Raw genomic sequence first — 13,864 nt, 5'->3', positions numbered from 1 at the left:
TGTGGACCTTGCTTGGTGCACAGAGGAACACTTAATACTTTTGACTGCATAAAGTATGTTACACTTTATGTTAAGCAGATTAAATTTGTTTTGCTTGTCCTGCAAGAAGTGAGATGATACACGTGTCCGATCTACTGTAAAAACTACTGTCTACTGTCCTCTATGTCTTTACAACTCCTCAGAGAAGGAGAAAGACCCTAAGGGTGTGCTTAAGGGAAGTTTCTATGTCAAGCCTGCCCTCTGCTGGTGATGTTTAGAACTACACCACATACAGAAATCACAGATGTCCATCATAAATCCTTAATTTGCATCACCTGCATATCCAGTAGAAGTGCCAGGAGGGTGGAGCAAATTATGTATGAAGAAAAATTAAAAATTACCTGTGACAGAGGGTTTTCTGAGGCCAGTCAAAGACAAGGATGTGCAGGATAAATTGTTTAAAAGTTGTTACCCTTGCTAGTATGCACCAGAAATACTAGTTGGTTAAACTTGATTTATATTTATTTTGTTTTATTTGTAAATTAAAGTCAATTCTATTTTATATGTGTATATATTAAAAAAACACATATTAATATATCTTTTGATGTATATATTTTGTTGAAGAGTCACACATATTAGTTGTTAAGAACATCCCTAGTCAAATGCAAGGCCCAATTTTCATGTTTAATTTAGTTTAAGGGTTTAACAGTTTGTTTGAGTTAATCCTGCCCTAAGAGAACAGAGAAGAAAGCACATTTGCTGCTATGTACGTGTTCATGTGCATGTTGGTCTTGCCAGCCCTTTTCTTAAATTTTGGCCTGTCAGCATTTCAACATTACACTGTGAATTGTGGATTTTTCCCTGAAGCAAAGTTTGCAGCTGTGCAGATTTATAGACCGAGTGCATTAGCTCAAGTAGTCCAAAAGAGAGGCCACAGACAGGATGTGATGAGAGTGGAAAACACAGCTGCGCAATAGCTGTGTTTTGTTGTTGTGTGTGCTGGGGGAACAGGTAACCTTGTCCTGCTAAGTGCATTTATCATCTTGTGTGTGTGTGTGTGTGTGTGTGTGTGTGTGTGTGTGTGTGTGCGTGCGTGCGCGTGTGTGTGCGTGCGTGTGTGTGTTTTGTCCCTCAGGCTGCTATCCGTAAGGAGCTGAATGAGTTTAAGAGCCGAGAGATGGAGGTTCATGAAGACAGCAAACAGTTCACCAGGTACTCGAGTGGTCGATGACCTTCACCATTTAGCCGACTCTGACGATAACTCAAACCTCATTAGTAATTTATCCCCGTAAATCCTGCAGCTTATTAGCTTACTCTGATCAATATTTATATTACACTGATCCTCCAAAGCCATTCCCACTAACCACATTAAAGTCATGATGTCCACCTGGGTCGACCCCAGTTCATTATCCTCAGACATTGATCGCCAATAAAGTTCAGATTCACTCTCTCATGTGTTATTAGATCTGTGTGACATGGTTTTATATTGTATCGCTGTGCAGAGATCAGACAGATTGAGTCCACCAGTAAAAAACTATACATATTTTAATTAATATATATTTCCTAAACAACTGCATATTTGACCAATATCAGTTAAAAACATTGGATTGAAGTTTCTCATTATTTGTCTTTTGCCAAGTCGAGCTGCATTAGGAGCACATGAGTCCTAATAAATCAAAAACCATAGGTCATAAATCTTTATGATTCATTCATCATACATCATTACACCAAACCATTTTCTTTCCCTAAAGCATTGGCTGTGGCTCAAGGTAACTATAAATTCATTTTTGAAGGGCAGCTGTTTGAGGAGTGTTTTGTTGCCTGGTAAAAATCCATATTGGATCAAAACATAGCAGCAATAGATCATTGAATTTATTACTGGATTATAAAATGCAGAGTCTAATTGTGCCGTGAATATTGCACGCTATTAAGCATCTGCTAAAAAGGATTTTACTTTTGGATGTGATTTAGGGCGGTCACTAAAAAGAGACAGCTCACCCCAAAATCCAAAATAGCTGTAGTGCTATTCAACCTCTAGATCAGTGGTTCCCAACTGAAAGGGTCGCGTGTCCAGTCTGAATGGACCGCAAGTGACTTGCAAACACGTCAAGTTTGTAAAAAAAAACACACTTTATTTTTATGTACAGTCAATTTCCAGCACAGAGCTTTTATTTTGAAGTGCTGTTTTCTACTGTAGAGTGAATGACTAACAGACAGCTACTTGACAGAGACAGCAAACTAGCTCAATGACATGGCCAAACACAAGTACGACGCTGAATGTATTAAACTGCGTGGACCTTGAACTAATGACTAAGGCAGAATCTGGACCCCGTGCCTGGGCCAGTCGGGAACCACTGCTCTAGATTTTTGTGCGATTTGCAGAGTATTAGAGATTTCGGCCGTAGAGACGTCTGCCTTCTCTTGAACATAATGGAACTGGATGTCACTCAGCTTGTGGTGCTCAAAGTGCCAAAAAATTACATTTGAAAAACTCAACATCGATGTCTCTGTCCAGAAATCATGACCTGGTTGCTCAAGATAATCCACAGAGCTGTTTGGTGTTGGAACTATTTCCCTTATACTGAACTACACCCGCCAACCGTGTCATCCATCCGCCGAAGGAAGAGTGCATCTACTGCTAGCTTACCTCGCACCACAGAGCTAACTAATGTTACAGCTCAGCCGAGAAGGATGCCATTAATGTTTACATCTTGAGCTGTCATGACGACAAGCCTCTAGTCCATAAGTTTCCGTCTGCACAGTGATACCATTGGCGGTTGTAGCTCAGTCGAAAGAAAATGGGGGGGGGGGGGGGGGTGCTTCGAGCTACACAAGCCATCTAACTCCATTATATTCAAGAGAAGGCAGACATCTCTATGGCTGATCTCTCCAACATTCTTCAACTCACATCAAAACAGTCTAGATTGAGAAGTAGCACCACAGGTTAGAGGAAAGATACTGTATGTATTTCAGACTTGGGGGTGAACTGCTCCTTTAAATTGTTCAAACAAGTTGATTGCAATCCATGTGACCCTAAACTACACTGTTTGCTTGTATATCTTTGCTCTGCAGTGACAGCATTTAAAGTAGAGCCAAAAAAGTGATTCCTAATAACTGATTTGTAGATTTTCCATTACACTGTGTACGTGTGTTGTATTTTCATAAACTAAGCTGGTGTGTCTGTGTTTCCAGATTCCATCGGCCCTAAGCGCCAGCTCTCACTGCCAGCTGGACGTCAGCACCACAAGCTCTCCGGTCCGCAGCTCCCAGCAGTCTCCCACAGCCCTCCCCGACCCTCAGTACACAGCTCAGTCCACTTGCTTTGGGATCCTCCCGCTCCTGATGATGTATGACGTATGTCTGTCTATAGTGACAGCTACAGGTGTGCCTTAAGGCCTTTTGGCCATCCATGGACACCAGTGAAGCATTTGCACATATCTATAGTCAGAACAGTGGTGTGTCTAGCGCTCTGATTAGATTATTTATTATGTATATGACCAGAACCTGCGGGTATATGATGTTGTGTCTTTGTTGTGGTTCACTTCAGGCCATGTCACGAGAGGTTCCAGGGAGGAAACATTGGCAGAGTTACCCTCTTAGTAGTGAATGTGGCTCAGTTGTACTACAGAGTTTGTATACTTGCCAAGGTATGTCTGGTCATACAGCCAAATGGCCATATATGGGCATCCTCCCAGAACAGGAAGTGGGAGTGATTGGATGGTTGAGTGCTGTTGTCAGTGCCTATGTCATAGATCAGAGGGGAGGAGAGGCAGTTTGTTCTGCTCCGATGTGCCTCTCGGAGCTGAATCTGAAATACTGCGGTTCATTTTTAGACATATTAAAAGTATATTGCCACTAGAGGGCATTATATCATAAGAGTTATCGACTGTGAGGATGAAGATGTGTATGTAGATGAAGAGCAATCTGCGAGTGTTATATTTATAACTACTGAAGCTGAGGGATCGGTGGGCACCTGAGGCTCTGATAGTGAAGTGCAATGGAAATCACTCCCAATTCCAGCCAGTTCTAATCTCTCAGCACTCATCCTGATGATACACGGTGATCATGCACCGTCATATATCTTGTGCTGAGTTATTTAGTGCAAACCTCTGATCACAAAGTGCTGGACTTGCTGTTTAGAGGATCTGACAGTTTTTCATGTTAGGCTTTTTGCTGAAGCGCTCACTCGGAGTGACTTGTTGCCAAAGAAAAAGCAGGTATTTGATTGTATGCTGGTTTTCTTATTTGAAAGTTTTGATATTGTCTGGCGGACTCCCGATGGTGGTTTTATAAATAGAGAACAGGCAGTGAGAGTTCCAGCACTAAAGCAATCAACAGGCCTCTCGAAGAAGTGGAGAAGTACTTTATTTTTCCATTTTCGTGAACGTGCTTTTGCAATTTCATCCGTCTGCAGCCTGTGATAGATATGCTGACAAGTGGTCCTTTCACACCTTGCCCTAACATGCACCTTGAATCCAGTGGTTATGATCTGGTTTTATCAACATACGGTTTTATACAGTTTTCTCTTTGATCCTGAAAATTTAAAGGAACTGCTCAACTTTTTGGGGAAAGCACTGGGGCTGAAACAATTAGTTGATGAACAAAAACTTAATCAGCCACTGTTTTCATAATCAGTTTATCATTTCATTCTTTTTTTTTTTAAAGCAAAAGGCCAAAAATGTGACAAACAGGCAGCAATTGATTGTCATTTTTATCATATATGAAGTTGAATTTAAATCTTTCAAGATTTTGAGTGGTCAAATAAAACAAGCAATATGAATCATATTTGAATATGTCAGCTATGGGAAGTGATAACAGACATTTTTCATTATTTTCTGACTTTTAATAGATGAATCAATTATTCAGGTATAAAGAAAATAATTAACAGTCAACATAATCATTAGCTGCAGTGCTGAAATGCATTTATTCACATTCTGGCTGAGTGTTAGCCAGCAGGTGATTAGCTTAGCTTAGCATAAACACTGGGAGCAGGGGCAAACAGCTAGCCTGGCTTTTCATATTTTGGTTTTTGCACACATTAAAAAGACAAGTTGTTTATTAAGGGGTGATGGTAGACTTTTTTTTTAACGTTTTAACTGAGGCTAGCTGTTTTTCTTGTTCCCGTCTTCAGTCTTTATTCTAAGCTAGTTGTAGCTTCATTAAAAGTGCACAGACTTGATACCCCCAGCAGGTGATTCACTTAGATTAGCATAAACACTGGGAGCAGGAGGAAACAGGTCACCTGGCTCTTCACATTTGTTTTTTTTTTTTTTTGTTTGTTTTTTGGGTTTTTTAACCCTAGCTGTTTCCTTTGTATCCAGTCTTTATGCTAAGCTAAGCTAATCACCTGCTGGTTGTAGCTTCCGAAGTAGGGCACAGAGATCAGAGCGGTGTCGATCCTCTCACCTTAGTCCAGGCAAAAATGTGAATAAGAGCTTTTCCCAAAATGTCGAACTATTTCTTTTACATCACATAGAAGGCAAAACTAAAATATGAGTATGTGTTATAGTAATCTAATAAGGGCTCGTACACATGCTGCATGTTTTGCACCCTTAAATCCATTGTTTTCAATGTAGATTTGCAGAAGGCAGAAAGTCAAAAGTAAGAGCGACACCCTGTGATAAATTAAGTTCAACTTTGGGAATGCAGCAATGTGCACAGCATGTCATGTGATGGGGAACAACCAATCACAGCTGGTAGATATCTGCCCTTCCTCCTTTAATGATAGATATGGAGTAGAAGTTGATTATTTTAGCGCAGGTCTACCCAGAGCTTTACATCTGTCCCATGGATGACATGTAATGCTTCATATATACTTGAAAAACAAAATGTCTGGAAGAAGATCAGCTCTGAACTCAGGATGTCTAGTAGGCTATGATGCAGTGCTGGTTATGGTCGCTTAGCAACATCAGGCGCAACCTGCTACAGTGCCTTGAAAGTTGGCACAGAGTAGGCACAAGAGTAACACCCAGCACCCGACCTTGCGTTTTCCAGAAAGCAAAAGATGCAGCATGTGTCCCAGCCCTGAGCAGGAACACAGGAGGTTATACATTTTTTATATTCCAGTACTCTTTGAGATTAAATTTGGATTTTGTGCACTCTTGGCAAGATGTTTAGACTTTCATAAGTCTGAATTAAATTTCATTGTAAGGAGATTAAATACAAATGGAGAACACAGTCAGCTGCACAACAACTTGATTACACTCAAAGGGATTTCCCTTTGTTTAAATGCGCAGATACACAGATCCTCAGTGTGTGTTGATTTATAGTTTGTTGGCGACATGGCTGAGGTGATTTGGATTCACCTCGGTGCATCTATAGATTTTCTGCCTCAACATGCTCCAGATACTCAAGATGTATGTTAATGCAAGATGTAAAGGGGATCATTCAGTAATGATAAGAAAGCTCAGATAAGTCAAAGGTGAAATGTGAAAGGACATGAAAGCAGACAGAGAACCTGAAACTATAACTCGCCATCAGAAATATTTTAGAAGCTGGGAGAGAATAAAACACCATGATGGCTCAGTCATTGCCGCGGATGTTCATAGAAATACCAAACAAAAATGTTTTTTCCCTCCCAGCACTACGAAGGAAATTCGGGCTGAAAAGTTACTGACAGATTGAGCTTGCTGACGTCCAAAGGCTTGTGTGCTCACAATAGACCTCCACAACAGTCGTCACTCGTACAAAATAGTATCCAAAAAAGGACTGATTTCTTCTCTCTGCTTCTGAATGTGCGGAGGTTGAAATGGTGTACAGCGATGGAAAAGAACCAACAGTATTCATTCATGTCAATGTCTATGTTGTTATATATAATGATTATTTTGTACATAATGTATATCAAGCATGTGCATACATTGAAATCAATTTTACTACAAGTAATATACAGTAGAACTTTGATGTGAATGTTTTAAGCTCTGATTTTAGTCGTCTTATTTTTTTTTATCATCCCCAGAAAATAATAATGAAATGAGGAGTTCAGTGCTGTTTATCATACCAAGCACAGTTTGTTAAATAACTGTCACGTCTTTACCAAACCTACCTGTTTCCTAAACAGACCATTACATTACACACACTGCTTATTTCATATTCGCTTCCACCTTCACTCTAACTGAAGTCAGCAGGTGCGACGCAGCAGGTATTTCATGGATGGAGACTAAGTTTAAAAGCAGTTTATAATCCTTTCTGGACGTCGCTTTTGATTTATATCTTCAGATGGCCGTTGGTCAGCTTGCACAAAGTAGAAAAAAACAAACAGGATGTGACTTGAAATTTAAACTACATGAGTTTAAGCACAGTATTAAGTCTAGCTGCATTTTAATAGTAAGTAAATATGAGTCCATGTAATGGAAAATGTGCTTCTATAAAAGAGAACATAATGCAGCAAATACTGTAATAAAAATTTTAGATGCACAAATTAAAAGTCTCACCAGGTGGAACAGATTTGATCCCATCATGGCTGAGTACTCATTAATATGCTGCTTTCATCTCTGTAAAAAAGACAAGTTAATCTCTACAGCATAAAATGGAAAAATGTCCTTTTTGCATTTTATAAGCAGTATAGTCAGTGAAGATGGTAAATGGCTATGCAGGTGTAAGCAGATGACATTTAAAGACATTTAAAGCAGCTATAACCTGTATTTTTGTTCTAATTTATTAAGAAACAATATGTGAAAACAGTGTGGCAATGCGACAGGAGTTGCTCATAGTGATCCTACAGAGAATCATCACCTGATTCTGCAGCTCCCCTCGGCTTTACAGAGCTTAATAGTGAGTTTCACCTCATGGTTTCGCTGCTGAGTGTGCAACTTTACTGTTTCCATTTAGTTTCACTGCTCTCGTAGAGTTGTTTTCAGCTGCAGGAGGCAGGTGTTTTCAGTCAAAACACTCTAAAAACCCTCTGTTTCACTGCGTTCTCAGCACCAAACACCAGTCAGATACAAGGTATGTTTCCATCCTTCTGTCTTTTTGTGCAGTTACAATATGTGCATAAAGAAACCTGAGTGGAAACACCAAAACTTTAAACATTTTTTTAAATATCCTAAAATAATTTTGTGTTGGGGGGAGGTGGAAAAGTTGTTGCATTGATAAAAGTTAAATGGAAACACTGCAGTGGCATTTAAAGACCTTTAAAGTGGCTGCAGTACAATGGAAAGAGATTCAGGAAGTAAATGATGATGTAGAGTCATGACGTTGTGTCATTGCGTAGGCCACTGCAGGCTCTATTTGTCATCTCTGGATGGCTTTTAACATGCTTACATATGCACACAGGGCTTCCAAGAGCACAAAGCTGTAATATTAGTTGTTAAAATCCCTCTATTTCCACAGCCCAGTGTGTTCTTCATATTATACATCCATTGTTTCCCTTTGTTTGAGTTGTGACTGTCTCTATTTTAAATGATATCATCTTGTTGCACCCTCTTTTCCTGCAGTGACACCTGACTTAAACTTTCTGCTACATTTTGAAGAGAGGGGAGCATTTGGCAGCCAAAGAGCCAAAAACATCGTTCAGGAAGTGATGGAAACTAAAAGCAGAGTTAAAATAGTGAATATCAGATTGGATACATGTTCCAGTTGGGCCGAAACTCGACTCCAGTTGAATGATAACATTACTGCGTAGCTGCTGGATGGATCGGATAAGTTATAATCAATGACAAAATACATTAATACACACTTCAAAAATGTCTTTATATTTGCTTACAGCTACATTATAGTGTGGTACAAACCATTAATAAAGTGTTTGTATACTGCTTATAAATAAATGACTAGAAAGGTTGAAATTAAGAAGCTTTAGAAATCTTACTTTTAAAGCACAGGTGATTTTATAATGAAACTACTAGCTTAATTCTGGTCTCTGTCACCACATTTTTTTTCTTTTCTGCAACACTGATGCATAAACACATCTTTACATATTTTAATCCAGAAACTGATTAAACATCTGGACAAAGCAGTTGAGAGTTTGGTAGAGCCTTGACAGTTTGTGTTGCCAGTCAGTATTAATCACAAGGAGCGCGTCCTGTAAAAACTTTAATGGCTGCAGTCTGTTTCATCTCATCTTGTGTGGAACTGTAACATCAACACGATAAACCTCCTGAGACCCAAAGAAAAGTTGTAACACACCCCACATTTCTTTACATCACCTATAACATGGAATACGTGAAATTAAAGATACATATATTTCTTTAAACATTAAAAATGGACACTTTGACACTTAACTATTCGCAGCTGCTGCTGTTAAATTTGCAGTACTGGAGGCTTCCACCAGTTCATGAAAATGTTTACATTTGAGGAAGTCTGCAGTTGTAATGGTGCTTCCTTTATCACACACAAACCAAATCCCCCCAAATCAGAAAGCCACAGTCAGACTGCTGCTGCTGCTGTTGTTGACCAAGAGCTTACATCTCCGTTATTTTGCCTTTTCTTGATCATGTTAAATTCACAGTAAGATACTGGGATTTACTGGGGATTCACAAGTGTCAGTCACACTATAAACCCTCCAACTTTGCATTTACAGTCACTGAAATGCATTGATTTTTTTTTTAATTGATCTCTGAAGTCATAGGATGATGTCATATATCAGCTACTGTTATGTCCAAACTGTGTATATTGTTTTTGTATATAAAGAATGATGGGAAAACATCATTTTTGTGACCTTGTTTTTCTTGTCATGTGATCAGCATTACTCTAATTACTGAATTATGGACATGAGCATTTACCCACTCATACTACTGACTTTTCTTTTCATAGATCCAGGAAATGCATTTGCAACGGCTTAACAGGCATGTAAGAAAAAGTGAAATTTCACTGATCCCCCTTCTCTCTTTTCTGTCATTGTATTATTGCTGGCTGCGCTGCTCAGAGCTGGTTTTAGGTGGCAGATTTCAGAGTCCTTGAAGGCCATGTTTCCTCATTCACTATTCAGAGACATAAAATGGAAAGACACTTAGTCTCTGTAGGGTTTTATTTTTAAATACATTACATCATTCCTTGCAGATTTTCTGAAATACTTAAAAACTGTGCCAATTTTTTGTTTTTATTCCTAGTGACACAAGGATGACTCCCAGACAAATTTACAGCCTGGAAACCCGTAAGTGTAGCAATTAGTGCCAATTAAGGCTTTATAGGATATTGGATTTTTTTTTTATTTAATAAAGAAAGCCTTTAACTCAGCTTTTTTCTTCACTTTCCGTGTGCCCTGAATTTGAATAATTGTCACGGATGACAGCGTAATTACTCTGAGATATCTGCACTGAACCTCACGGTGCCTTCTGGCTCTCATTGAGTTTCTGCTCGGGTCACAAAAGGACAAGCGAGTCTGCCTAAAGTGAAATTACATATGTGTTTTTATCAGCCAAGATAGCAGCGTGGCTCAAGAGACCATGGCTCCGTCAGTCGATCGACCTATCTGGTCCAGACAGAAATATCTTTATAACATTTTACAGACATTTAATGTGCCCCGAGGATGAATCCTAAGGACTGCGATGATCCTCTGAGCTGTTCCTCAGTGCCAACTACATCTGTGCTTTTGAGTCAAAAAAAGAAAAAAAAGTTGGCATTGCATTTTTCTGCAAACCACAGATATGTTTCATTTGTATGTGATTGTGTAAAAAATATGTCCTAACTTATAGGGTTTTTTTTTTTTTTACATTTCAACAGCCCTGTGGTTAACGTGGTTGGGTGTAGGCACAAAAAAAAACAACTGTTTAGGGTTAGGAAAAATTTTTTTGATTTCAAATACCTGGTTGTGTTGGCATAATCCCCAGTGGAAAAGCAGCAATGTCTCTGTAAAAAACATCTGCTTTTCTTGGCACAATCCAGGCTGGAAAAACACCACCGGGTTGCTACAGAACAGTTGGGGGCTAAAAAGCTGCTGAAAACAGTTCTCATTTATGGCATTCATTTTGATTTCTCACTAAGGGATATGCCTCCCTGCGTATTCCTCAGAAACATTTTTCTCATTATGCCAATCCTGATTGGTTGGTGATCATGATGTCTGCATCAGGTGGATCCACCTACTATTGAAAGGCAATCTTCACCTGTTGCATAGGCTAGTTAGCTTCATAGTCCATAGATCAGAGCTAACTTAATCACTCTGTTGTAGCAATGTCATTGTAAAAAACAAGCGCTTTTCATGGCACTGTCCCTGGTGGAAAAACAGCAATAGGTTGTGACAAAACACCCACGTTTGAGGGCTAAAAAAGCTAAAAAAAAAAAAAAAAAACACCTGATTTTGTTCTTTGTTGGTCTTGAACAGTGGTCTGCCTTGGTGTCGCACAATCCACCATCTCCTCCACCTCCCCATGACAAATTGAGCCCATATACTACATCACTGTAGAAACAGTGATATGATACACATGACCGTGACTTGACTGAAATGTCTCAACTATTAAATGGATTGCAATGAAATTTGGTTCAGACATTCATCTCCCCATAGAGATGTATTGAACCTGAAGACTTCCTCAAGCGGCACCATCAGGTCAAATTATTTATTTGTTCAAGCCCTTGATTTATGACTAAATACCTGCAAGACTTTCCCATCAGCCTCATCTGTGCTCTGTGTTTTCTGCAAATTGACAAATGGGTGGCATGGTGGTGCAGTGGTTAGTATTGTCGCTTCACAGGTAGGGTTCGAAGCCAAGGTGGGGGATTTGAGGGGGAGCCCTTCTGTGCAGAGTTTGCATGTTCTCCCTGTGTCACTGTGGGTTTTCTCCGGGTACTCCAGCTTCCTCCCACAGCCCAAAGACATGCAGGTTAATTGGTGACTCTAAATTGGCCGTAGGTGTGAATGTGAGTGTGGATGGTTGTCTGTCTCTGTTAGCCCTGTGATACCTGTCCAGGGTGTGCCCCACCTCTTGTCCAATGTCAGCTGGGATAGACTCCAGTGCCTCCTTATGACAAATGTTGTCATGAAACTATGATGAGCATTTTAAACCTGCTGAACATTGTCACTGTAAGCACACATTAGCATTTAGCTCAAAGCACTAGTGTGTCTACATACAGCCTAACAGAGCCTCACTGCATGGCTGTAGACTCTTGAATCTATGATGTCTAGTCCGTCTCTCTTTTTGTCAAGTCCACACTGATGTGACAGAAGTTATGTATTCAATAACACTATAAATTAAAATAAGAGCATCGCCTCTGACTAATTTGGTAATCTCCTGTCCCGTCTTTTTCCCTCCTCAGTTGTCAACAAATAAAACCAAATGCAAATAACTTAGTCTGATCAAATCCTCTGCATGTTGTGAGACACATCAATTTAATTTGACAAATGTAAAACAACACGACTCCACTAACTGTAATAGCTGCTTCCCAAACAGGGAGTCAAAATGCAAATGCATCTTCAGCCTCCAATTTGCAAACACAATGTGACAAATGGGACGGAGGGTTGAACCCCATTATCCTGCCGTTCCATTAAAACTACATTTTGCCAAATGGATTTCCGATGAATATTCCAAATGAACGTGAAGCTCCGTGCAGGCTGCTTGCTTGTCTTGTATTGATCTCATGCTCGCTTGCACATAGAATCTGGTGGTCTCGAGGGCATCATATCCTAATGCATGTGTTGCGAACATATCAGAGGATGTGAATGTGTGTGAATGACCATTAAAGTAAAGTATCGGCCCTATCAATTCAGCCTCACCCAGAGTACGAGCCGGCGAGCTTTTAAAGAGGATGTGGGCGTAATGGAGTCGGTTCTGAAGAAGAGGACGAGGAAATAAGAGCTTGAGATTGAAGGAGACAAGGGAGGAGGAGAATCAGAAAGAGATTGGAAAGACAGAGACGGTATAGGAAATGAGAGACAATCAAAGACGTCAATCACCAGCGGGGCTTTAACTTTAAAAGTCTTCTCTGCTGGCTTTGGAACTGATTTCACCGGAGGTGTTGTGCTACAGAGTGACCTCAGCGACAGGAAAGGTGTGAATTAAAGTTTTTGATTTGCTTGGAATGTCGACGTTGAAGCTCCCTTGCTCAATAGCTATATATATTATCCTGACAGTGGTGTTAATCAGGTTTATAGAGCAAAGGAGGACAGCAAGATAACTTAGCAACTGGTATACTTGGAAGATGCCTCCTGGACCACAGTGATCATAAAACTCCTGCTCTCTCTATCTCACACACTCACACACACTTCTCTAACCTGGCCACACTTGCTCCCTAAATCCTCACCTTTATCTTAAACTTTACATTAGCATTCACCTCGGCCATGTTTTCCTGACCTGAATTTTAAATGTAAACTTTAAATGTAGACGAGCTCCTTTTTCCAAGTGTTAAACAACCAGTCTGCTCCAAGAAGTTTCACTTTTCAGCCCCTAGAGTCACAGTGGCTGTAAAACACACACACTCAGTCACACACACACACACACACACACACACATTCACTCTCACACATTCCCCACGTTAATGAAGTTTCCCAGGCAGGATGGCGAGGCAGTTTCGTCCCTGGCGTGTTGCCTGGAGGTCCCGACTGTAATACAGGTCTGCTACTCAACTGGAAAAGAGTGGATATTAATCATCAGTTTAAAACCCCGCAAGGTTACAAAAAAGTGTGATTATTAGAGGGTTTATATAACACAGTCTTCCTGTTCATATTCCACTTCTCAAATTACTCACACATTTTGCAAAAAAAAAAAAAAAGGTTATAAAAGATTAACAAAGCAGGGTAGAAAAGAAAATCGAAAACCAAGATAGCTTTTAATTTTCTGTGCTCAGAAATGCCATGAAAAAGGTAATTGTTCTGTAAGAAGTTGTGGGGGGGGGGGGGGGGGGGGGGTCACAGCACAAAACTCATTAAGCATTTTATCATAAAGATCCAGCATTCATTAGCTTTCCTCCTCTGAGTGCTGTCATTTCTGATTGCCTTTAGTCAGAGAGAATGACGCCACGT

At 40.0% G+C, this 13,864-nt stretch overlaps 1 protein-coding gene across 5 annotated transcripts in view; it reads left to right on the top strand.

The window, feature by feature from the left end:
- phactr2 (phosphatase and actin regulator 2) overlaps window positions 1-9,621 on the top strand; it is a 57,636-nt gene extending 48,015 nt beyond the window's left edge. For all 5 annotated transcript variants that reach the window (XM_033613368.2, XM_033613367.2, XM_033613372.2 and 2 more), the window contains 2 exons: window positions 1,115-1,191; window positions 3,172-9,621. In XM_033613368.2, coding sequence (XP_033469259.2) covers window positions 1,115-1,191; window positions 3,172-3,187 — 93 coding nt within the window. In that variant the 3' untranslated portion in view covers window positions 3,188-9,621. The remainder of the gene's footprint in view (window positions 1-1,114; window positions 1,192-3,171) is intronic.
- The last annotated feature ends 4,243 nt before the right edge of the window (window positions 9,622-13,864 follow it).

Source organism: Epinephelus lanceolatus, chromosome 17 (assembly GCF_041903045.1).
Source record: "Epinephelus lanceolatus isolate andai-2023 chromosome 17, ASM4190304v1, whole genome shotgun sequence".
In the NCBI taxonomy this organism is placed as follows: domain Eukaryota; kingdom Metazoa; phylum Chordata; class Actinopteri; order Perciformes; family Serranidae; genus Epinephelus; species Epinephelus lanceolatus.
This window is presented reverse-complemented; position numbering and strand designations above follow the sequence as displayed.